The sequence below is a fragment of the Aythya marila genome (assembly GCF_965140915.1).
Source record: "Aythya marila genome assembly, chromosome: 5".
NCBI lineage: Eukaryota > Metazoa > Chordata > Aves > Anseriformes > Anatidae > Aythya > Aythya marila.
In genome coordinates, this window is record NC_139046.1 from 26,444,700 (window position 1) to 26,468,937 (window position 24,238).

The 24,238-nt window shown below is 46.8% G+C and overlaps 1 protein-coding gene across 2 annotated transcripts; it reads left to right on the forward strand.

Moving 5' to 3' along the window:
* Positions 1 to 3,522: 3,522 nt before the first annotated feature.
* Positions 3,523 to 24,012, forward strand: VASH1 (vasohibin 1). 2 transcript variants are annotated; one of them, XR_014317635.1, is made up of 9 exons: positions 3,523 to 4,090; positions 8,850 to 8,938; positions 9,425 to 9,481; positions 10,554 to 10,628; positions 11,647 to 12,028; positions 12,423 to 12,535; positions 13,195 to 13,394; positions 18,418 to 18,472; positions 23,878 to 24,012. XR_014317635.1 is itself a non-coding variant. In XM_082762062.1 (7 exons), exons 1-7 carry the CDS (start codon positions 3,800 to 3,802, stop codon positions 13,265 to 13,267), a joined length of 1,080 nt encoding a protein of 359 aa, XP_082618188.1. In that variant the 5' UTR covers positions 3,523 to 3,799; the 3' UTR covers positions 13,268 to 18,297. The 2 variants fall into 2 exon arrangements, 1 of the variants encoding a protein (XP_082618188.1); XM_082762062.1 differs by lacking the exons at positions 18,418 to 18,472; positions 23,878 to 24,012 and having other exon boundaries at positions 13,195 to 18,297.
* The last annotated feature ends 226 nt before the right edge of the window (positions 24,013 to 24,238 follow it).

Below are 24,238 nucleotides of genomic sequence, written 5' to 3' on the forward strand. Positions count from 1 at the left end.
TCTGATAACAGCTTTAGAGCCACATCAACTGCAGGAAATAGGTTAAGAGAGATGCTGATTTGTCACAAGAGGCTGTTCACTGAACTCTTGAGGCATGTAGAAAAGGGAACCCACTCTGAAGGTTTCAAAAAAGGAACTGAGCAGCACAGAGAAGTTCAAATCACAAAGAGGCCAAGACAGCACAACCCCTGTCCATGTTACAAGCAACACAGTGCTACATGAAAGGCTCCAGTTCACGCTAAGAAACTGCATATGCTAATTAAACCATGGAAACAGTGACCTAAAATTGCCACCAAGAACTAGAAATTTCTGGTAGGTGTTTTAATTGCTGTTATGCAAGTTCATGGCGACACTGCTTAAATAACAGCCTGATGCTGTTGAATATTTAAAATAAGAAAATAAATAAGTGACAGCATACACAGAAATGATTGGCAGAAATCATTTCATCATCAAAAGATGAAATATTAATCAAAATGTAAAAGACATTACAAAACAGAAAGCATTATCAGTCACTACTGTCCATGTTTACAGAAACAAATTTTGGAGCTCTTTTAACAAAGATGAAAATCCCAAATTGCCTGTAACAGCAAAGGCAAGATTTTTTTTTGCTCACTACACTACTTGAAGACATTCATCACATATTTTGTATCTCCTGAACAATCTTATTCAAAGAAGTTCTGACTTGATTTCAAGCCTTTCTCTATCAATGTTTTTTATTCTTTCACTAATAGCAAGTCTTAAACTCCCTGTCGTAGTAAAACTTCACCCTTTCAAACCTTCCTCAGTTGTGATTCACAGAGAGTGCCTGCACAGCCTTACCCTACAGAGGCTAGACAAAAGAAAGCTCTATATAATTATTATTAAAGAAAATTGAACCATCTTCATAAAGTCATGGAATGGTCTGGATGGGACCTTAAAGATCATCCAGTTCCAACCCCCACCTCCCACCAGACCAGGTTGCCCAAAGCCCCATCCAGCCTGGCCTTGAGCACCTCCAGGGATGGGGCATCCACAGCTTCTCAGGGCAATCTGTTCCAGCATCTCACAATCCTCCAAGTAAAGAATTTCTTCCTAACATCCAATCTAAATCTACCCTTTTTCAGTTTAAAGCCATTACTCCTTGTCCTACCATTCCACTCCCTGACAGAGTCCCTCCCCAGCTTTCCTGTAGGCCCTCTTTAAGTACTGGAAGGCTGCAATGAGGTCTCCCTGGAGCCCTCTCTTCTCCAGGCTGAACTAAGCCAACTTCCTCAGCCTCTTTTTATAGGAGAGGTGCTCCAGCCCCTTAATCATCCTCACGGCTCTCCTCTAGACTCATTCTGACAGGGCAATGTCCTTCTGGTGCTGGGGGCCCAGAGCTGAAGGCAGTGCTCTTGGTGGCTTCTCATGACAGCTGAGTAGAGGGGGGAGAATCACCTCCCCCTTCCAGTATCTGGTTGTCACAGCCACAGTAATCTGCTGCCAGCAACGAGAGGCAGCGTTTGCCATCCATTACACAGCCTGTGCCACAGGTAACAACATTCACAGACAAGGAAATGCCAGCTGCAGAGACAAGGCGGAGACATCTCTGTCTCTGCTGTCACCCCACGCACGGTCAGTCCACGCTGCAGGGACCAGCTCGCTCAGCACAGCTGGGCTCTGTTTGCTCTGTTCTTTCCCAACTAAACAAAACATTGTGCTGTGTTATTACCTTAAAATACTGATCTCCTGCTGTCGCAACGTTATTTAAGTGATGGCCAGAAGGGAGGGACGCTGCCTAATAATTAACTCAGACAAACTGAAACAAAGAATCCCCTGATCAGCCTTATTTTGAGGCTTGCTGGAGATTATCAGCTACATTTCCTCTGAGTGTGCATTTCAAGGCATTAAAGATACATGGATAGTATTGCACTTCTATTATAGCACATCATTTTAATTCTTAGAAAATAATAATTCTTAATGGGCCACAAATGCTAACTAATCTTAAAAATATATATATCTCTGGATGCAAGTCAGGGTTATTAGCGTTTCCCTCTGACAGAGGGAAAAGCTGAAGCACAGAAGGCAATGAGAATGACCAACCATGAATTAGTGACAGAGTTCAAAACTGAAGCCAACATCCTTGCTTCTATGGCAGCTATACTTAAATTTAAGCCGGGGGAGGCAATCCAGCTCCAACAGAAGCATTTAAAAGCTTTGCATTGTCCTTTCCCTGGTGCTGTCACTGCAACTACACCTGCCACTCCACAAAAAAAAACAGTGCTGTCCCCCAGTATGGCACTAAGCCGCCATCTCATGCTGGGCACACTTCTGGTCCTGTGTTTGGAGGAGCTAGGGGAGGAAGGGATCGTGGAACGGGCATGGTGAACTGGTTGGACCAAACATGTCTGCTCAGGGGCTATAGTGGCTGCTGCCACAGGCTCTGCTGCCTCTTAGTATAAGGAGTCAACTTCCACCAGTCTCCACTTGCACACAGGTAAGAGGCAAAGACAACTGTAACACTAGAAATCTTACAGAAATGATTGATCAGCACTGCTCAAAGTCCCCACACAATAGAAAATCCTCACTCAGAGAAGAAGTATGGGTTAAGTATTATGGAAGTCAGTATAGGCTGCGTGAAGCACTACTAGTAGCCTGTTTTGGAGGCTAGGGAAAGGAAGAAAAAGGGGCATGCATTTAGCTTAATTTTCCTGAGAGAAAACTCACTTTTTGGCAATTTGGGCGATGTTGAGTTCAAAACAGATGCTGCATTCAAGTATTGTGCCCTCAGAAATAATCTCATGCGAACATCTGCCCACAGAACATTACAGGAAAAGTGACATTTCACTCTGAAATCCTCTGGCAGTCTCCATAAAGGTTATTCCCAGTTCTCAGGACTGCAGATCCCACAGCAACCATCCCCAGGATGTGTTTCCTTCATCCCCTACCCTGCTGCCAAACAACAGCCCTTTGTGTGGCTTGCTAAAGGCGAACATTTCAGGATGCCCTTTAGCAGGTTCCTCAACAGCTGACACGTTGCTGGGTATGTGCTTCTTTCACTTGGTGTCCAAGTTACAAAACACCTTTATGCTAGAGCTCCCATAAACGCATTAATGACATGTGGGACGTTCATATGACACGGGCGGGGAGGAAACACGGCCAGCAGCCCTGCCCATGCCCATGGGGTCTGTAAGAGGACAGCGTGCTACTGGCAGCATGCGGGATGCGGAGGGGCTCCCAGATCCGCATTTTGCTGAGCCCACTCTGAGCTGTATTTTGCCATACCGCGGGAGGGCTGCAAGCAGGCTGTGAAACCAGACCAAAACACCTGGTTTTTTTCTTTTTGCTTGCTCCATCGCCGCCCGTTATCTCCCGGCCCAGCCGGGCCCGGCCTTATCACCCCGGGAAGCAGCAGCAGCAGCAGCAGCAGCAGGAGCCCGGCGGGCCCCGAAAGCCGCCGGGGCTGGGCGGAGCGGGGCTGGGCGGAGCGGGGCCGGTCCCTGCCCGGCCCCTCCGGGGCGCGGCGGCTTTGTTACCCCGCATGCAGCAGCAGCAGCGGCGGCAGCAGCAGCAGCAGCCCCGGCCGGGGGGGCGGCCGCTGTCTCCGCCCGCCCCGCGGAGCGCTCGGGAGGCGGCGCGGCGGGGGCAGCCCCGGCGGCAGGCCCGGCCCCCTCCGCCCCCAGCCCCGTTGCGGCCCGATGCGAGCCCCCTGGGCGTGAGGAGCCGCCCGGCGGCCAGGCTGCCCCGGGGGAGCTGCCGGCCCCGGTTCCCCGGCCGGGCCATGCGGGGCGAGGCCCCCGGGGGCCCGGCGGCGGGCGGCGGGCGCTGAGAGCGGGCGGCGATGCCGATGCCGGGGGGCGGCGGGGCCGCGGCGGCCGCCGCCAGGCGCCCCCCGGGCGGCGAAGCGGCGGCTCCGGCTCCGGCTCCGGCTCCGGCTCCGGCTCGGGAGGAGGAGCAGGAGGAGGAAGGCGAGGAGGATCTGCGCGACGGCGGCGTGCCCTTCTTCGTCAACCGCGGCGGGCTGCCGGTGGACGAGCCCACCTGGGAGCGCATGTGGCGGCATGTGGCCAGGATCCACCCCGAGGGCGAGCGGGTGGCGCAGAGGATCCGCGGTGCCTCCGACCTGCCCAAGGTGAGAGCCCGCGGGGACCCCCCCCACAAGGCGCTGCCCGGCCCGGCCCGGGCCCCGCAGGGTGTACAGAGGGAGCGGAGGCTCGGGGCAGGGCCCCGGGGGGGCGGGAAGGTGATGGGGGGTGAGGGAGTGAGGCTGGAGGCCAAAGAGTTGGGGTGAGAAGCCAGGTGGGGTGCTGAAGCAGAAGAAGCCGGGTTTGGGGACCGTCTGCAGACAGGATTCTTGCACAGAGCTGTGCCGGTGGGAGAAGGGACCCCTGATGCCCAGGAGTTGTAAGAGGAGTTATCTAACACTCAGAGCCTGTTGCTGGTGTAGGGCCAGATGTGGTTTCTGAGTGCATCCCTGGCCTTGCTGTGGAGCGCTCTGTGAAAAGAGGAACCGATGATCGTTTCGCTTAACCTTGTGCCGGACTGAATCATTCGCATGTGAACCAAACCCTTGCCATAGCTGCTGTCTGCTGTTGCACCTCAGCTGGAGAAAAAGCTCCCCTTTCCATTGGCATCCTGTGAACAAAAGGCACTGCAAACACTTGGTGTGTCACTCCATTGACCAGCTAGGGGAGTGTTCCCATCATGCTGTTAGGGGAAATTCGAATACAAAAGGATGAAGGGTTTTCTTCTCAGGCTTCCTATTGCAAGGACTTAATTCCTTGGGATGGAAAATTGAAGTAAGTGAAACCGTGGTGTTATACAGTGCACAGACAATCAGCACCACTCTCCACGAGGAACTCTGGAGCAGTGTGTGATCTGAGCTCCTTTGTGCTGTGCACCCAGAACAAATCCTGAATCCTGATTATGGTCCCTCTTCTAACCCCACAAGACTTTGCTTTCCCTTTCACATTTCCTTCTTCTTGGACTGTCCTGAGCCTGGGCAAAGGCTGAAAGCATGTTTCTGATCAGTCAGAACATGCAGTTCTTAATTTCCTGACCAAAAGGGCTGGTTTGGTAGGGGAAAGGGAAGAAAGAAGCTCACAAGCAACAGAATGGTGCATGAGGGGAGGGAAGTACTGTGCTCAGTCTCTGCTTTGGGTCTTAATGTGAAGTACTTCTGCTTTTGTTCTCACTTAGCTGTCTTATACAGTCTTAGTGCCAGATGGTTACGGTTAGGGGACATAGCAGTACGAGCTCCTCTGGAATAACATGACATTAGTCTGTCCATTTGTGTGTGTGTGTCTGCTAGCACCCCTGGGAAACAGATCTATAAACTCTCGTCGGTGCTCTGCAATCTGAGATGCCATGCCCGAGCTCACCAGGCGTACAGATGAGAGGATGCTGGGATGCAGGAAACAGCTAGGATGAATGAGCTGATATCCTAGCTCCTTTCCCCCTCTAGGGGTGTATTTTTACCTTTGAGGTTTGCTTATATCACTATGCATCTCTGTGCCACTAAGTTTCTTTGCATGGCTGATGCAACAGATGAGAATTAGAGCAGTGAGTGTACTCTGCAGGGCCAGCTCCTCTGAAAGGGTGAACGCTGTCCATATGCTAGAAGGCAAATATGTCTTTAGGTGTTGGAGTCAGACTGTGGTTTGCCTACTTCCAAATTTTTGCCTTGAAGAGCGGCCAGTATTGGCTGTTGGGGAAAATAACTCTTTAAAAGAGTTGTCCATAAATTAAACTTACTGCCTTGAAATGATGACGGCATGAGGCTGTGATCAGACATGGAAGTGTTCACAGATCAGCAGGGGTTGTGTCTTTCACCGAGTTGTTGAGAGCTCAGAAATCTCCTCAGGGGTCCAAGGTATCCTTCTGGTAGGTTTGGGGTACCCACCAAACAAGCTGAGACAGGTTGGCAGGATGCAGTCGATTGGCTGTGCACACACAGCTTGTGAGTGCCAGCCTCTTGTAGGTTGTTTCCTTTCTAGCTACAAGGTGTGGTATTGCTTTGCTTGGAGCTGCACAATGGAAACAAAAAATGATGTGCACTCATCTCATTAAGAAAGGCAGGATTTTAAGTGTGGTAGTTAGGAGGGCAAAGACAGGAAGTATTGCATCTAATGGGTATAGATGGAGAAGCAAAAAATACAAGTTCTTTAGTCAGGCTAACAACTGGGATTGGTATTGTTCCCATGTGGCTTACAAAGGGGAAATAAGGGAGGAGTTCAGATACATAAAAGCACCATAACAGAAGCTGTTGCTAAACTAGGCTGGCCAAAAACATACCTCTGTGATATGGATAAGGGTGGAGCTTCTTTCCTCTCTCCTATCTGCCTTGTCTCATGTACAGTGTGTCCCATTTAGTACAGGAAAATCCCTTGTTCTCTGGATCCCCTTTCTGAAAGTAGAGTCTTATGCATACAGCCAGCCTGTCCACGTGCATGAATCTAGGAGTGGGGTGATGCAGCCCCTCCACGCAAGTGATGAGGGACCAAGGACACGTTCAAGCAGTCTGCTAAGCCTGGCAGAGGTATGTGCTCTGGGAAGTCTGGGCTCTCTTCCTAGCTCTCTCTCCAGCTTTCAGTGCAACTAAAGGGAAAGCAAAATAGATGTGATTTTCCCTCGTTTCTCTTCCAAATTAATTCTTCTTTGATTTCTGGAGGATTGTGAGGACTGCCTAATATTTATAGCCCTTCTGAGATATGCAGTGGATGGTGCCGGGCAAGAATAATGTGTTAGCGTGTCCAATCCCATCTGTGTGGGTTTGAGGGATGGAGACTTTATTCCTCTCCTCTCTTGCCCCAGTAAAATGCTGTAGACCTGATGCAAAAGAAACTGTAGCCCAGTCTGGGCTGCAGGCCCAGATCTGGGAGAGAGAGAGTGAGCACGCTGTACTTTCATCAGTTTAATTACTTGAGGTGCAGGCGGCTCTTCTGCATTAACTAGTCCCCTGCTGAACTGGTTGCCAGTTCGCTGTGTCAGTGCTACGTGGTCCTCTGAGGAACAGGGGATCTGGGGGGCTGCAGCAGTGAAAGGAGGAGTACCTGGCCAGAGTCATTAGTCTGTGCTGCCAACATGCACTTCATCAGTCTGCTTCCACCCAAAAAGGATGAGAGTCTCCACCATGAAGAAATGAAACAAAGTTAAATAGTCAGGCTGTCCTGCTTGATACCTCTCTCATTGTTTCTGCCTGGAAATGATTTCCTATGACTCGGTGTATCAGCTCACAGCATCCAAACTGACTCAGCTCGCACAGTTCCAGAGATGGCTCCATCCCTGCCCTGCTCTCTGGAGCCTTCCCTGCTCCTGCTGTGGCTGAACAAACCCAGTTTCATATCTGCCCCTGCTCTTGTGCCGTTTTCTGCAAATGCCTCCCTTTGCTCCAGGCAGGGCATGGAAATAAGGCACTGGAAATAACAGGTAAAGTGCTGGGGAAATGGGTACCAGTAGCCAAATGATGCTATTTTCTTTTCCCCCAAAAAAGAAAAGAAGGGTTAAAAACATGGGGGAGAGAAAATAGATAGAGACTGAACACTCAACGTTTACTTGCTGATGGTGTTTGGAGATAGCTTGAAAAAACACTTACAGGTTAGTTTCCAGAGGCAGGGCCAGCCCCTGTGCTGCGCTGGCACAAGCAGCGTGTGGCTGTGTGGCAAAGCGGGTCAGGGAACAGCTCGCACTGAAACCTAGCCACGCGCGCTGGCTCGGCTTTCAGCTGGTTCACTGGCCACCTCCGCCAACCCAGGGCGGGGGAAGACGCTACGGAAATGAGTGGCCACAGAAATGCATGTGGAAGGTGATGAGTGGCTTAGCAGTGCTGCTGGCTACACGTCTGCAGCTAACAGTTAGTGCAGAGCGGCGTGGAAGGCCCCAGGGGACGAGCTGGCTCTGACTCACTCTTTCTTAGGTGGGGGATAGCCCATCTCTGGGGGAAGTCTGAGCAGGAACTGAAATGCTCAAAAGCCAAGTGCTGGGGAAAGCTGCAGCCTGGTATCAGACGGATGTGGGAAAGGCAGGAGCTATCCTTCAGAGGGAAGGTGCCGGTTTCTTTCTTCAAGCCCGTCAGTAGCACCAAATTTGTGCCTTTTCCATTATATTTGTTGAATGGATGTGTCGTCAGGGCTGTCTGCCATCCAAGCTTGCCGGTCCACTGTAGCTGAGCAGACAGGACTGTTCTCCCTCCTTAGACACATTTTCTCAGCTGCCGACAAAGCTGCAGTTATCCCATGTGGAGCAAATGGAGAGGAAAATTGGACTGGGCCCATAAGGCTGAGGCCTCAGAATAGGACAGCAGCCTGAATGGGGAACTTTCGGAAGTCATTCTCTGACTACGTAATTCAAGACAACAGACACTGAAGGTGGGGAGTCATTATGCTGTCAAGCCTGTGTCTTAGTCAGTGCCAACTCACCCGAGGTGCCAGGAGGCAGTACGGGACTTGTAAGCCCTTGCTCACAAGCCTGTTCCGTGCTCCAGTGGCTTTGGGGAAATTCATTCTCAACTTTTGCCTCCCTCTGTCTCCGTCTTGTTTTTGTGTTGTGCCTTCCGGTTTGCATACTCAAACGAGCCCGAGCTCTCTTGGCTGATGGCCTTGCTGTCTGACATTTTGCCTTGTCACTTAATTGATCTAATTCTTCCCTGGTGATGCTGCCGAAGAGCCGGACCCTTTCACGTGGTTTCTCTGACAGCTCAGTGGTGTTGCCAGTTTCTGAATCCATGCCCAGCTATCAGGATGGGAACAGAAAGCTACCTGGTGTGGCCACTTCAGGCAGCAAAAAGGGGCCGGTTTTAGAGGAACACGCTCTGTGTAACTACATAACACTGAGTTCAGCGAGAAGCTGGAGGGGTTTGGAAGCGGTGATTGATGTTCTGCTCCCCGTTTCAGATTCCCATACCGAGTGTGCCTGCGTTCCAGCCGTCCACCCCCATCCCTGAGCGCCTGGAAGCTGTACAGCGCTACATCAGGGAGCTTCAGTATCCTTTACTGTTACCTTACTACATGTCAGAGATGCTGAGAGCCAGGTCTCAGAGGGACTGCAGTGTGTCACTTCACTGCTAAGGCATAGGTGAGCTGTGGTGGAGGGAGAACTTCCTCTCGGGTCATCCTACTCGAGCACTTGTCTCTGTAACTGTCTTAAAGGCGAGCTGGCAACCCTGCTTTTGTGTGTCTGTGGCATCCAGCCCCTCCGTGTGGGCTGTCACCATGGACTTTTGGGAAATGGAGTGGAAACCTGTATACACTGAGGAGGGAGAGAAAAACAGACAAGAAAGAAATACAGGAGTAAGGAGGGACTATAAATGGGAGAAATGCAGGATAGCGAGGAAGGAATTGTCTTGCTTTGGTGTTATATTTGTAGCATCCTGACTGCTGTGAGAATAGTAAGTAAATAAAGTTCTTCAGAAAGGTTTTCTTCAAGCTCTCCTTTCCAAGCTGTCAAGCCCTTAACGTCTTGTCTCCAGGTACAATCACACTGGGACACAATTCTTTGAGATTAAGAAGAGCAGACCTCTGACTGGGTAAGTGCTGGCAGCCTCTGCCACATTTAATCCTTGCTTTAAAATGTTAGGGCCCTGCTGTACCCACTGGCCAAGGTTAGCTGACAGTCAGTGCTTTCAGTGCTGCAGCTCCATCCTGCTTTAGCTGACTTCATTGTCTGTTGCCTGGGGTATGGCTGGACAGAGCTGCGTCTGGCCTGTCTCAAGGACAAGGGTAGGTTTTGTTGTCGTGAATCAGTAAATCCAGTAAAATAACAGAACTGTATTTCAAAGATGTACAGATCCTGCCCTGCTTTTAATTGCTGTATAACTACATGAACTTGATAGATTCTGAAGCTAGGTCCTGCCCTAAATGAGCCCTGTAAAGCCAAGCATCTTTACAGGGCTAACTTCATAGTACTTGTGAGCGCCTTTGCAGTATCCAGGCTTGCAAAACTCCTGCAGTATAAACCGAAAAGTTTATACTTTGAAGAAGGAGGGGAGTTCTGACCGCAGACTTCGGAGAACTGCACATGATAAGCTCCTGGAGATAAGCACCAGATGTTCATTGGTTTTATCAGCCAGCATATTGAGACTCTCCCCAGACTGGCTTCTTACTCTTGGTCTAGTCCATAGGTTTATGTAACCCCAGATGTTCTGTGTTGTAGTCAGTGCAATGTCTCCCCCACAGTACTTGCTGAATGAAGAGCAGGGTTGTTTGACGCCAAAGAAGAGGCCTTCACTGCCCTTGAGCCTTGTGAGGCAAATGTTGTTGGCACTTGGTCCTTTGAGCTGCTTGTGGTCACATAGGTGTCCACCCAGAACTTAATAAGCTGAGAGCTGCTGTCTCCCTGTGAAAAAGGATGGCCATATAGGCAGCTTTTTTGTTGCAACTCACTGAAGGAGCAACTTGTAAGCAGTGACAGTAAGTGGTGGAGAGTGGGTTTGGATTTCACAGCTTCCTAAGCAAGATATACACCTGTTCCCTGTCCTCGATGGGCCTTTGCCTCTCCTGGAAACCCACCTTGCATATATGCAAAAGAGCCGAACTGGCCGTGTTTGCATAGTGCAAGCCTCCTAACTCTCCTCGTCTTTCCCTTGTCCCACTCCACAGGCTGATGGATCTGGCCAAAGAAATGACCAAAGAGGCCCTGCCAATCAAATGCCTGGAAGCTGTGATCCTGGGAATGTATCCTTTCCTCCTGGAATTGTGCATGCCTGCCCATCCCTGCATTTCCTCCTCTGCTCTCTTATCATGCTTTGAGACTGCTGATAATGTCTCCAAACCCCACATCCGTTTTCCCTCCCGAGGTCTCCCTAAAACCACTGCCAATAAAATCCAAATCCAAGCAATCCCCTGAAATAGCCAAACTAGTTCTTCAGAGTTGTTCTTCCCTCCCTAAGAAGGGTGGTGCTGCTCTGGAAAACTCTGGAAGCAAGTAAAAGAGAAAGAAAGGATCTAAGGAACACGTAAAGGGGGGCAAGAATACTAGCTAGAGTTAGGTCAGGAGGTCCTCTGTGGATAACATTGTTCCCTTACTGCAGTGTTGCCTGCACGTGTTCTACACTAAGATAAATTAGGGATCCTCCCCAACATCTAATTATGGTGTATGTCACTTCAGTATTATGTCCAACATGCAGATTTCTTGCCTGTCAGCTTAGGCAATACCTTTATTAGTTCTTGGCTTGTGCCTTCTTAAAGAATATGTCTTTCCCAGCTACCTTCTAGGCATTACCTACGTCACTTGGGCTGGTCTGTTGGTGCACATTGGCAAAACCACCGGGAGGGGCACAGATGGCGAATGGTTCAGAAAAGTGGTCTGATGAGTACTTTGTCCTGGAGGTTCCTCAGTCTCTATTTGAAATAACAGCTAGTAAAACAGATTAAAACAAACTGATGAATAATGCTACGGTATTGCAGCTAGGTAACTAGGGAATATAGCACACTCAAGGTGTTAGTATTGCAACTTCTGTGTCACAAAATTGCCTGGAAATTAACTTCCCATTGCTGACTGCCTGATTTCTCCATGAAAGTAGGACAGCTTGCAATGAGCTGGACTGTTGATTTGGAGAACAAACCCTGTCGATGTGATGCCTGAATCGGCGGTGAGTGTGCTGAGCAGGCTGGCAGGGTTTGGAGCAGGCAGGAAATCTCTTGCCACACAAACAGTATCACTGGTTGTTTCCTGAACAGTGGCTGCTGGCAGTTACCTCACCAACAACATGACCACGCTGGACCGTTTCCCCATCAGCTTCAAAACCCACTTCTCAGGGAACTACTTCCGACACATTGTGCTGGGGGTGAACTTTGGGGGCCGCTATGGGGCACTGGGCATCAGCCGACGTGAGGAGCTCATGTACAAAGCACCCGTCTTCCGCACACTAAGCGAACTCATCTTTGACTTTGAGGAGGCGTATCGCCGCTGCTGGCACACGCTCAAAAAGGTGAAGCTGGGCCACTGTGTGTCCCACGACCCGCACAGCGTGGAGCAGATCGAGTGGAAGCACTCCATCCTGGATCTGGACAAACTAAGCCGGGAAGACTTCCGCAAAGACCTTGAGAGGCATGCCCGTGACATGAGGCTGAAGGTGAGCGGCGAGGGTGGAGCAGTAATTCGCTGCAGCATCCGCTGTCTTGCCTGGCCTGTGGCATGCTGGCGGAGCGAGTGGCAGGGGGCAGTGGCAGGTGGTGGAGTAGATGGTGAATTGGAGGCTCTTCTGCTTTGTTTTCAGGCTGGTTAACTAATGGGCACACACGCAGTACTGCTGTTGTGATACCTTGCACTGTATAGCCTCTTGGAGCCGTAGCTGTGATTGTAGCTTGTTTTCTATTTTCTGGCTTTTTGGCTTCTAAGTTTTTGATTCACTTGCCTTGCTTTTTTCTCTTTTATTCCCATATAATTAACAGCTGTTAGGCTTTGTGTTTTCCAGTTACTACTAGTATTTTTTTTTCCTGCTTATGGTACTCTTTTTTCTTTGGTAGATTGGCAAAGGAACAGGGCCACCATCTCCTACCAAGGACAGAAAGAAAGATGTCTCCTCCCCGCAAAGAGGTCAGGCCAGTCCGCATCGGCGCAACAGCCGCGGGGACCGACGGTGAGTGGGGCTGCTGGTCAGGAGACTTACCAAGAGCATCTGCTTTTTGGTGGCTTTCTTTGTTTTGTTTTGTTATTTGATAGACTGCCTTGCTGGGTTTCCTGGTTTGTTTTGGTTTGTTTTTTTGGGGATCTTTCTGATGACTTACCGGGGCTCTTTATAACAGGGAAGACTTCGCAGACCTGCATTAGCATTTTTCCCCAGTCTGTGTCTTTCTGAGTTTATCGCTGCTTGAGTGGCTGTTGTTTCTTTTTTGCTGTTGTTTATCTGTGTTTGTGTGTGTGTTTGGTGGTTGTTTTGTTTAAGTGGGGAGGAGAAAGGCTGCTTAAATAAACAGTGATCATGGTACCTGGTACTTAACCTTGCCTAGGGGTCTGAGTTTATATATCTCACAGACCTGTGAGATTCCACAAATTAGACTGTTCTCTTGAAAATGGTCTGGGGTATTGGTGTGGACTTACTATTCTCCCTGACCTATGTTTTCTTCCTGTGGAGACTGCTGGGAGAGTTATTGAATGTTACAGAATAATCCTGCCTTCAGTAGTACAGGATAAGTCTGAAGCTTTTCTGCTTGCTTCTCCTGTGCTGGCTTCTCTATGTGCAGGCTCTTCTGACTGGGAGAACAGTTTATTAATAGTTCTTAACCTCTTTGCTTGCAGGCCGTCTGGTGAGAAGAAGCCTACTGATTCCAAAGCCATGCCAGACCTCAACGGGTACCAAATCCGGGTGTGAAGAGAGCTGTGCCTTGTGTGCCTGGCTCCACAGACTTCTTGCTGGCCATAATTGGGACCTGCACCTGCAGCAATTCTGACAAAGGGGATAGGGGAGCAGGAATGGAACAGAGTGCTGGTCTTCCCAGGTACTTCGAGTGGGCCAGTCCCAGAGCTGGATCCCATGGGTCCCATAGGGTTCACCTGCCTGTTTCTGGGAGAGGTGTCCATCTTAATTCACTGAAACGAGTATTTTTTTAAAAAGAAATAAAAAGATCTGTACATTCGTGGGAGTGTGCTGCAGGGAGAATAGGAAGTGAGTGGGATCAGCGGACTTGTTATCAAATTTTTTGGGTTGACAGCACATAGATGAAGCATCTCGTCAACAGTACTTCTTCCCTGTCTGCACAGAAGTCTCGAGCCCATGCAAGGCCCACAGGGCTGAGGGAGGAGTGATGCTGGAATGGGATGGCCCCTGCGTCTTGTGCAAAAATTTCTGGTTTTGTCATTCTGCACACTTTGTTTAGCATTGCTCTTGTGAGAAGGCAGAATTTGCTCAGCCTGATGTATTGATCATGCAAGGGCCTCTCATCTGGGGTAATCATATCTTGTATGTTTGATCCTGCTTATTTCAATGCATTTCATTGACTCTGAGGTGGTAGATGGTGGGATGACAATCCTCTCCACCCATTGTGATGCTGAGGAGCTGTTGCAATATGTCCTTTTGTGGTAAAGTGGGTCAGGATATGCCCATGCCATTGCCATGTGAAAACAGGCACAGAGACATCAATCATCTCAGCAGTGGAGGCAGAGGGAGGCAGGGGATGGTCGGTAGCCTGAACTTTGAGTCACCCCTTCATCAGTCTTCTATTAACTTCTAGTGATTGCTACTGTGAAAGCTCGTGGAAGACATTTCAGTCACCAAGGTGTAAGTTTTAAGAGTGAATAGCTAATAAGGATTTGAAGATCTGAACAGGTTTTACAAGCATTTTTCCTTTCCACAAGGGTCTTTCTCCTCTCTCGCTGATGCTAGTGCTAGAGTTACAGGCACCTGTTGGTGGGAAGCCCTGCTCAAGGAGATTGCCTTCTTACCACTTCAGCTTGGAGCCTCCTGAAAGTTATTTCCCTTCCCAGTCCCAGAGCTGTGCTTGTGTTCTGGCTCTTCCAATTGCGCAGTATTTAACAGCACCACTTACACTAGCCTTCCCCAAAGGGCTGGGCCGGGCTTCTCTGCCTGGTTACAGCCTTGATTCTTCCTACCCTTCTTTTCACAGGAGTGTTGTACTACTGATTAAGCTGTGTAATGCTTGTCAGAAATCTGGAGTGTTGTCAGGCCTCTCTTTTGAGGCCTAGGGCTTGGACACTGGGGTTGCCAGAAATCAGAACAGTATGGCCTCAAAGAGATCTGGACACATGGATCCAGGGGATGCAAAAACTGAGCCTGGGAGTTGGTGTCCTGGAAAGAAACTGTCTTGTTTTATAACAACACTGACAAGGAGCTGAACTTTCTGAAATACTGAGTATTTAATTTTCTTAGAACTGGGCTTATGCTTTCTTGTGGACTCGTTAGAAACATGATGGAGCTTAGCTCCATCAGTACTTTTTGTTGTGGTATAGCTGTGCCATACTCATATAAGCAGTGCTATTTTGGTGGCGGAGAATGGGCTCCTATCCCCACACAAATCATCTCTTCTGTAGAGTTAAAGCAGTATTAATCACTGAAGCACCACCCACAAGCGATTTAAATGAGGCCTTACAAGTTCTTAATTGTAAATCCTTAATTGTCATACACATGGAGCTACATCCATGCCATGCAGTCTGTCCTTTCAAGCTCTCTTAATTATCTTTAGTTTTTGGCGATGCTACATGACTAGGAGGACAATCCAAAGGGAGATCAACAGCAAGTTAGGCTACCTAAGATAAGGTAGTTGCAAAAGAAGCAGCCTATTTCCACAGTGCAGTACAACACCTGTCCCCTCCCTTGCACTCCAGCTACATGCAATAATTTGAAATTAGATGTCATTAGCAAGCCAAGCAGCCATTTGAATGCATCCTCTGATCAATTTTGTGGCTGTAAATGAACATATTTAGTGTCTGGATACTAACAATGATGTTAGCTGTAACGGTACCGCAGCTAACTTTAAATAATATCGGTGACTTGGAAGCCAAAAACTGCCTTTGTGTACTGTTTGCTATGCAGCAGACTGAAAGTTCAGGTGCCACTGTGAATCATATAAAAAATGCAAGCAGCAAAGGAGACTGCAAGTCAGGCTTCATTAAAGTGGATGAAATCTAGATGGGGAAAAAATGTAATAGTCACTTACATGAAACTGGGATGCATCCTCACCATGATTTTGGTTAGTTAAATCAGAGCAATTGGAAAACTCTTGAGAATAGTCAGTAGCTTCATACAGAGCACGTTCAATAGCTGGACAGACCTAAGCCTTTTTAGCTGCAGAGGAGAAATGTGTTGAGGGGTCAGCTGCATGTTAATGATGCTTTTTTAAGAGCAGGGCAAAAGGGACGTTGAACAGTGTTGGATCTGCAGGGCAGAATGGCTTAAAACAAAATGCTTTGTTTGGCCTGGTAATTAAGCACTTTCCTGCAGGATGTAACTGAGGCCAATAGTTTAGAAAACCAAAGGAAGTGGATGTTTAAGGAATGAATGACAGGTAGAGTTCAAGGTTTCTTAATCTACATCCTCAGCAGTCACCACCTGTAGCCAGACAAGAATATCCTCTTTTGAGATGTAGTTGCACAATTGTGTACATTAGGAGGCATTTAATTCTTCTTACGCATCTGGTATTGACTTCTTAAGATGGACACAGGAGCAGACAGCCCTCTGCTAGGGTTACTATTTCAAGCATTCTTCTCTTTCTCTGTGTGGAAGAAGTTCTGCCCCTTACTGTCTCAGTATCCCCAGTTTAACAGATGGTGCAAAGAAATGGAAAATGACCAGTTTTCCCCTCCTTGCTCTTGCTCTACCCCCGATGAATAGCCTCAATACAAAGCTTAGCTTCCTTGCTAACAAACAAGACAGCATTCCCCTGTGACACAGAATCAGTGCAATCCATTTTTTTGCCCTAAGAAACTTGTGGGTACAAAGAAAAATGAACCCTGCTTTTGCACTTCAGCTCCCTCATCCAGCTAGCCTGGCTTCTTGTCTGTCTGCCTTTAACTGTGAGAAGAAAGGCTGAAGGCATGTCCTTCTCACTTTTGCAGTCTTGAGAGCTACAGAGAAGGAATGAAAATAAGGAAGCAGGGTGTATCTTGTACTCCATAGTGCCAGCAGGACAAAAAAGATGGCTCTTGAGGAGTCCTATTAATTATTTAATGTTAAATATTAACCTGACTGCTCACATAGCTCTGGCCTGTAAACTTCCACTATTCAGTAGGTCTCATCTGATATCTGTTCTGCAGCATGAGCCCTTCTGAACCCCTTGCAAGGGCATAGTGACCATACACTGAGAATGGATACACACTGCCTATGTTGTATGTGAAGTCTAGGTCAGCTTTGAAAGACTCGACTTCAACAAATGCTGGCCTACTACTAGCAAAACTATTTTAAATGTAACATAAACCTTGAAATAAATAATTTCTCTTTATATTTTATGTAGACAGGTCCCTTGATAGCTGGCCAATTGCAGGTTTTTTTGAATGGATAAAAGCATCAGTGAGCAAAACCAAGAACTTTCTGCTATGGTGTCACACTGGCATCAATATATACTGTGGAGTAGGATCAAGACTCCATCAGCCTGTGACACACTAGCTTTTTTTTTTAATTCTAATGTGATGAGCTAAATGAATCTTTAGGAAGTTAAGGTATGTTAGCAAGTGTTTTAGCTGGGAGTGGAGTGCTTTTATTCAGTTGACTATGACTGTTTCACCTGTGTGCCACTGTATGGGTCAGTACAGAGTATGCTTGGATGCCTACTGGAATAAATGACTCCAGAACTGTGGTTGAAACATAGTTTGTGTTCATACAGTAGCTGTGTTGCTGTTGCCTGTTTAACATGATTTTTTTTTTTAATTATTTTTTAAGTATTTCAGGTGAAAGCCTTAACCAGGTGCCTGCCCCTTAAGGTGGGCTCATGTGTGGTGTTGTATAGACTGAAACATGACTGTCCTTAAAACTGCAGATTTTAAGAAACCATAATGAACAGAAGAATCCTATGGTTGCCAAAGGGCAAGAGTCTGGATTAGATGGGCTTTACCCTGCTCAAGTGGTTCTGGCTAATTACTTTAGGTGGTTGCTTTAACCACTTGCTCCTTCTAAGTCAAGTGTTTAAAGCAGTCCCAGTGATGAGGTGCCAGATAGGAGCAGATAGGATGCCCTGTGTCCCATGTGTACTGTGTGTAAGTAGCTGAAATAACACCGCGTATCCTAGTGGTCTGACACTGTTGTCTTGTCAACATTAAGATCTTCATTATGGAGTTTATAACTTAACCTAAGAAAGCAAGTGCTATTCTAGCTTGGTTTTCACTCTGCCAGAGCAAGGTGGAGATGGTCCCTCTGCAGCCAAGCTGAACTCCTTAGGGAATTTACTATTTTTGTCTGTTTTCTGAGCAGGTGTTTACCTGTATCACAACCACTCTCCTTCAGTGATGCCCTGGCCCTGCCTGCTCAAAAGCAACTCAATTTAGGCCCAGAAGGCTACTGAATCCCCTGTGATCTCTGCAGAGCAGAGTTTCCCTCCAGGTCAGGGTTGAGATGGTGCTAGTGGGACCCAAGCGGTCCCCTTCCATGCACATCAGTATTCTACTCTAGCACTGATAGGGTGCTCCAAACCATTGACATCTTTATCACTGGTACAGCTCAGAACTAACTTAAGAAATGGAAGGTTTCTTTCTTTTAAAATTATATCATGTGTGTCTTTTTGTAATTAATCAGTGTGGTTCTGTGTCTTTATGTAGCCAGCACAGAACCCTTATTTAGAATTAGTTCTTACTGCACTCCCCATAGCCCTCATGTTGATACTTCTTCCTGCTTCCTTTGACACTTAGACAATAAAATTCCCTCTGTACTGCTCTCAGCTTGTGCAGAGAAAACAAGATGTCTGTACTGTCTTTCTTTCTGATTTAAACTTTCCCTTAGTCAGTTGAGAAGGCAAAAGCACAGCCTTGCGTGATGGTATCAGACAGATTAAGTATAGATGTCCTGTACTTTTGCAGCATTATGGAAAAAGGACACGGAAGAACCCTCATTGTCCATCAAGCATGTGACCAGGTAAGCATGTCCGTACACAACACAGCAGTTGCCAGAGAGTAAGAAGCATGCATGTGGCTGTGCAGCAAAGGGTAAAACTCATCTTTTCCTCCTCGGCAGCCATCTGCCAGGCTGTATGGAAAAAAGCCAGTGGATGAAAGAACATAAATGTCTGTCTTGAGTTGATACTCCTAAGGGTTAACAAGAGCCTCTCCTTCCACTATCTACTTACTCTTCAGCATATGATCCAGCCTCCTTTCCTGGCCAAAAAAGCAATTCTGCTTAAGCACTGTAGTTTAGTGACCTTCCAGACTAATGACCTCACCAGGACTCCTCAGACAAATGCTGGGTTAATAAAGGACAGTCAGCTGCAAGACTCAGTGTATTCCCCCAGCAAGGGGGATCCAACTTTATTCAGGCTATCATCTTTCAGGCATAGCATACCCCTTCCCTCGAGGGAAGTGAGTAATAGCTGGGACTGAGGCCAGGACGTAGGCAAGCTTACAGCATATGCAACTGTAGAGGAGAGGAATAAACATCCCCTACCCTGTCACTCCAAAGAGTAAGGCACATGCAGTATTCCCTCTTAGCCAAGTTAATTATACAAGCAGCCTCTGTCTTGAGGGAAAGTAATTGCACAGTACCTAGTAGGCGGTATGAAGGGACAAAGAAAGTAACCACATCATAAGACTTTGAGGTCTGTGCTCAGGCCCAGAAGATAATACAGAAACAGAAGGTGGCTTCTTGCTCCATGTTCTCCTGTTACTGATCTTTAAGCATTTAGTAAATGCTTAAAGACTGAAGTGGTGCAATTTCTATAAACCTATTTCAAATGCTTGTTTGAAAATACCCTCTGCCCCATGTCTTACAGATTTCACTAAAAATTAGGTAACTCTTGAAATCTCTGTAGACACATGGGTCAGGTTGCTTGCTAGACAAAGGAGTGAAAGAGGCAGAACTTGGATACAGCTGAGATTAAAATGAGACTTTCTGCTCACTCTTAGGTCAGACGTTCCCCCTGATACTGACAGTTCCTGCAATTCTAGGTTTTTAAGTCAGAGATTACACTACTGGGACCTCACTGAAAAACCTTTGTTGGGGAAAAGATACACAGTAATTTAAAAAAAATAAATAAATAAAAAAGTCAGCTACTATGCTGAGAAACCCAAGACTGCAAAACTTAAAGATCTCACATGCATAGAAGCATATAGAAATCCATTTGTGAGAAGGTGGGACTATGCCTTAAGAGCACTATCCATGCAGGGACTGCAGGAGTACGGAAAGCAAAGGAACATGACATGCTGTAGCTAGCAGTCCATTAGAGACTTAATTAAAATAGTTGAGTTGGCTTTCCTGATTTATATTTTTATTTTGGCAGAGTGATTTCTACCCTAACTCCAACCTCTTTTTTTTTTTTTTTTTTTTTTTTTTTTTTGAGGGCCAGGGAAGGAGAATAGCTTTAGGATAACAACTGCATTTGACTCCCAGTGCAGGAGCAACACCTGAAAGTGCACAGTAACTAAATAAACTTAAGGCTGCTGTAGAAAGCTTTTCATCCACAAAGAGAAAAAGCAATGCAGACTAAAAAAAAGAAGTAAGTAACATTGCTAAGGCTTGATGTCAAGTCTTTTTTTTTGTGTATAAAAGGAAAGACTGCATGGAACAAATGCATCTTTTGTTGTAGCACATGCCAGCTTCTAGCCCAGTCTTTTACCCATTTGTCACCTCAGCACCTTGAAAGTTGCTCTGTGTGTCTAACCAAAGTTAAGAAGAGTTTTCCAGCTCCACTATACAGCATTCCTATTCCCTTAGAGCACAAGAATGTGCAGGCTTGAACTGAAGTAAATAAATAAAAGGGAAAAGAGCTTCAAGACTAGAATGAATTTTCAGTGGAAGCTGGCAGATAACTTACCATAACAGGAGAAGCCAAACTTGTACAACTGACAAAAGGAAGGAGCTTGAGGCATAACACGCATCTATGTTAGCATTACAGCAGGCAAGTTCGCTGCAGAAACTCAGCATCACGCTTTGAAACATGATGCAGTACCTCCGATGGCAATGATCGGCCAGCTTGTTCATCTCTATGTGACCGAGACACAAAAAGCACTACAACCAACCCAGGCAGCTACAGTCTGGTAGGGAAGAGGTCACAGACAGCAATTCAATTAACTCGCACCACGGGAAGCCTACTGAAAGGAGATGGTATCCTACAAAGGCTTGTGCGCTCCTCCTTTAGATGAGCCACAAAAAGGCTTCATCTGCATTTGGATGAACCCTAAATGTTTGCACAGTCCTAGCTGTACATTCAGCAAACCTTCATTAGTAAGGTGGTAACAATGGGAGGAAAAATTGCAGTCTAGCAGAGCCCTGGCCTGCAGACTGTTTGCTAAGATAATCACTCTCAAAAATCATTAGGGGCCCAACAAGTACCTTGATCTGCTCTTGAAAGAGCATCTCTGAGATGCACAATTTTTCTTGGAGCATCTAGCAGACTCTAGAGAAGAGGAACTACGGTCCTTTGATCTCCTGTGCTTCACAAAGCAGGTGGCACGAAGGGCACTAACAGCAAATCTTGATTTCTTGATTGTTTTTGTTTTTATTTAACAAGAGTTATTCCTATCTAAGTGTTGGTTTCAGAGCTCCCATCCCTCCCACTTAACTCTTCAGAGATGAGGGATGGGGAACTCACTATCTTATGGCTTGACACTGTTAAAATGTTGAGTTTATAATACAACTTACCCCTAAAGAATTCACCCATAGCTTCTAAATGAAGAAATAAATAAACACCAGTAACTTAGAAAGATAATTGGATCTGGCAGTCATGGGAAAACAGCTGCCAGAAAGACACCTCATAAGGAAAAGGCATAGAGAAAGAAGACCTCAAGCAGCAGCCAAGGTTCATTTATTGACAAAAGGACAGAAATTAGAGCAATTACACTGTTTACCACTCCCCCATCCCACATGTTTTGGGGAACTGATTATAAAGGGCATCCTTGTGAAGTGACAAACTTAAGACTCTGAGAAAGCTAAAGAAGTTGGACTTCCATCTAAATGGTGTAATTAATTACAGCCTAGCAGCTGTGGTGCAATTTAAGCTGTTGTCTAGCTAAGATACTTTGTCAAATCTGTGTTTGCCTCTACAGCTGCATGTCCCTGCAGCTTAGGAGACTGATTATAGGGTAGGTATGCATGCTGCCAGTGGTCTCTGGCATCCCTTTCCCTAAGTACCAATCTCCCTGAGCTCTCTCTACATCACTACTGAGAATATGAGGTAGAACCTACCTCTATAACACCTCTTTCCGATTGTAGATATTCTTGTTCATAACTGTTTACATGCCTCTCTGTAATTTATCAGAAAGCCATGCTAATTGCAAATACTCAGACATTTAGGTCAAGAAACAGTGTTAAGAGTCTGGAATCTCTTAATTCTGCTTCCCACCTCCAGTTGCTCATTACCACAGTTTGTTATTATATCACTATGTGATATTCTCAAAGCGTCAGAGCTTTGATTTTGAAAAAAAGCATTATTTTCCTCCTACAACTATGTAATAGCTGCCATGTTGGTGGCAGGGACTATTTCCATCCATCCCACCCACAAACTCCCCCTACAGTCTGTAGCCATAGGCACTCACAGGTCTCCCAACTCTGAATTGCTCTAGAGCAGCTATTCTTCTTTCCTGAAACAGGGCAAGTCTGTAGGGTCTACAGCAGAGCTACAGGGACAGTAATCAAAACAACCACAGCAATCAACTGTAACGGTCCTGCATTTCTGCAAGTTTCACCCACAAATGCCCAAGGAAACATACGTGAGCCAAGGCTTTGGGAGCTACAAGATTGAGCTTTCTAATCCTCAGAAAGCAGAAATGGAAGATTTGCAGGCATCGTCCTGGGTTTTTTAAGCATATGGCTCTATATCCACAGTGTTCAGCAGCTTAACCATTCCAAGTCCATACCATACAATTTCATGTATTGGAAAAAAAAAAAAAAAAAAAAAGTGTTAGGCTGACCTGTGAAACAGATTTTCCAACAAAATATATCTGGAACCTTAAAGCCTCACGACAGATGCCTTCATACAAGATACACAGAAGAAAAGTCAAGTCTTTGGTCTAAATGTAATGGAAGAAGCACTTGTGATGCTCGAGCGCAGCTCCTATGCCTCAGCCACATCACAAAACTGGCAGGGTGCTTGGGCAACCAGCTCATCTGACAGCATACGGTGCATGTGGGGCAGAGGGGCAGCAGGCCTGTCACACACACACACGCACACACCCCTCCCACCCTTCATTACCTGACCATCAGACCAGGCCAGCAGCTACAACCAAAGCAGAAGGTTAACATTTCAAGTGGCAGCACTATGTGTCACAGTGTTTTTTGTTTTGCTTTTGATGGGTTGTTTTTAAACCTTCAGGGTCTTCCCAGTTTCCCTTTCCAATGTTACCAGCTGGTGGGAGTTATCTGCTACCAGGCTGCTTTCTGGCAACCTGCAAACAGCCTGGCAGAAAAATAAAGTTCCTAGTTGCACAGATTTCCCTTTCCTCCCCTCCTTTCACAAATAAAACCAGTAACAAAATCCAAGTTAAAATACCTACACAAATTAGTGCAACTCTCAAAATAAACCATCGACAGAAACACACAGCTCTGCATCCCTCCCCAGGCACAAGCACACCGGTGTTGGATGAGAGCCATTACCTGTGAAACTTGGGGCAAATAAAGCTGCAAGCATACTCACCCCAGATTTCTGTTCACTTACACAGATTCCTACATGTTATCCCAGCTGGTACAGCCAAAGCCATCCACACGTCACCAAGCAAATGCCACACCATGTGGCAGGGGCAAGGATATGCAGTTTGTATGCAGTCATATGGGGACAGCACACAGCCCCCACCCCTTGTTCCTGTGACTTACAGAAATCAGCTGTGAAAGATCAGCAGCATTTGGTTTTTTTTTTTTTGGAAGAAGGGGAAGGGTTCTTGAATGCAACCCATTTTGCAAGATAACCGCTGAGGCTAAATAGACCACCTCTGGGATCTGAGGATGCAATAGGAGACAACAGCTAGAGCCACTTCTTCCCTCTCATCACCCATCATTACTGTCTTGTGTAGCTAATTCATGTTCTCCTCTTTCATACCCTAGCCAGAAGTGCCTTGTTGAGCAAGTCCTCAAAGAGTTTAGCTACCAGGAGCACAAGCTGCTGCAGTTACTTTGTGTTTGTTTTTTCTTAAATTAGAAACATTTTATTTTTCAATAAAGAAAGTAACATTTAAAATATGAAACTCCCCGGTGTGACACAAAAAGAGGAAATGGTATTTAAAGTCTTTTTGTACGCTCTCACAAAAATCTGACTGAGGCAGGATGGGATTTCCCAGCCCCATTTGTGAACAGAATGTTAGAAATGTTTCTGTCAATATTGCTCCCATCTCTTACAGCAAAACTGAGCACCAGAAGTCATGCTGAACTAAGGAATCTGCCCCAGGAACAGGTACAGTTCTGTTGTATTTGTGCTGTCCAGGATACTGATGAGAAAACTACACTAACAGGACATCAAAGGTACACTGGGATCCGAGTGACTGCCTCCAAGGACACAGCCTTCCCTCCCTCCCAACGTCTGTCAAGAGACAGGAGTCAGTCCTATGGGTTCTAACTAAACGTGGCTAGCTCAGAAAGCTGGGAGCCTGGCCCAGCAGGATGCCATAGGTTGGTTTTCTGTCCCAAAAAGCCAAACAGAACAGGAAGGACACAGAAAAAGAAGGGCAAGCGAGAATCTCTTCAGCTCTTCCATTCGATGGC

Bases quoted from the DNA above. Each gene is read 5' to 3' on its own strand.
- VASH1 (XM_082762062.1), top strand. From the start codon at position 3,800: ATGCCGATGCCGGGGGGCGGCGGGGCCGCGGCGGCCGCCGCCAGGCGC. The intron at 8,939-9,424 runs GTATCCTTTACT...TCTTGTCTCCAG, and splicing joins CGCTACATCAGGGAGCTTCA to GTACAATCACACTGGGACAC. The intron at 10,629-11,646 runs GTATCCTTTCCT...GGCTGCTGGCAG, and splicing joins GAAGCTGTGATCCTGGGAAT to TTACCTCACCAACAACATGA.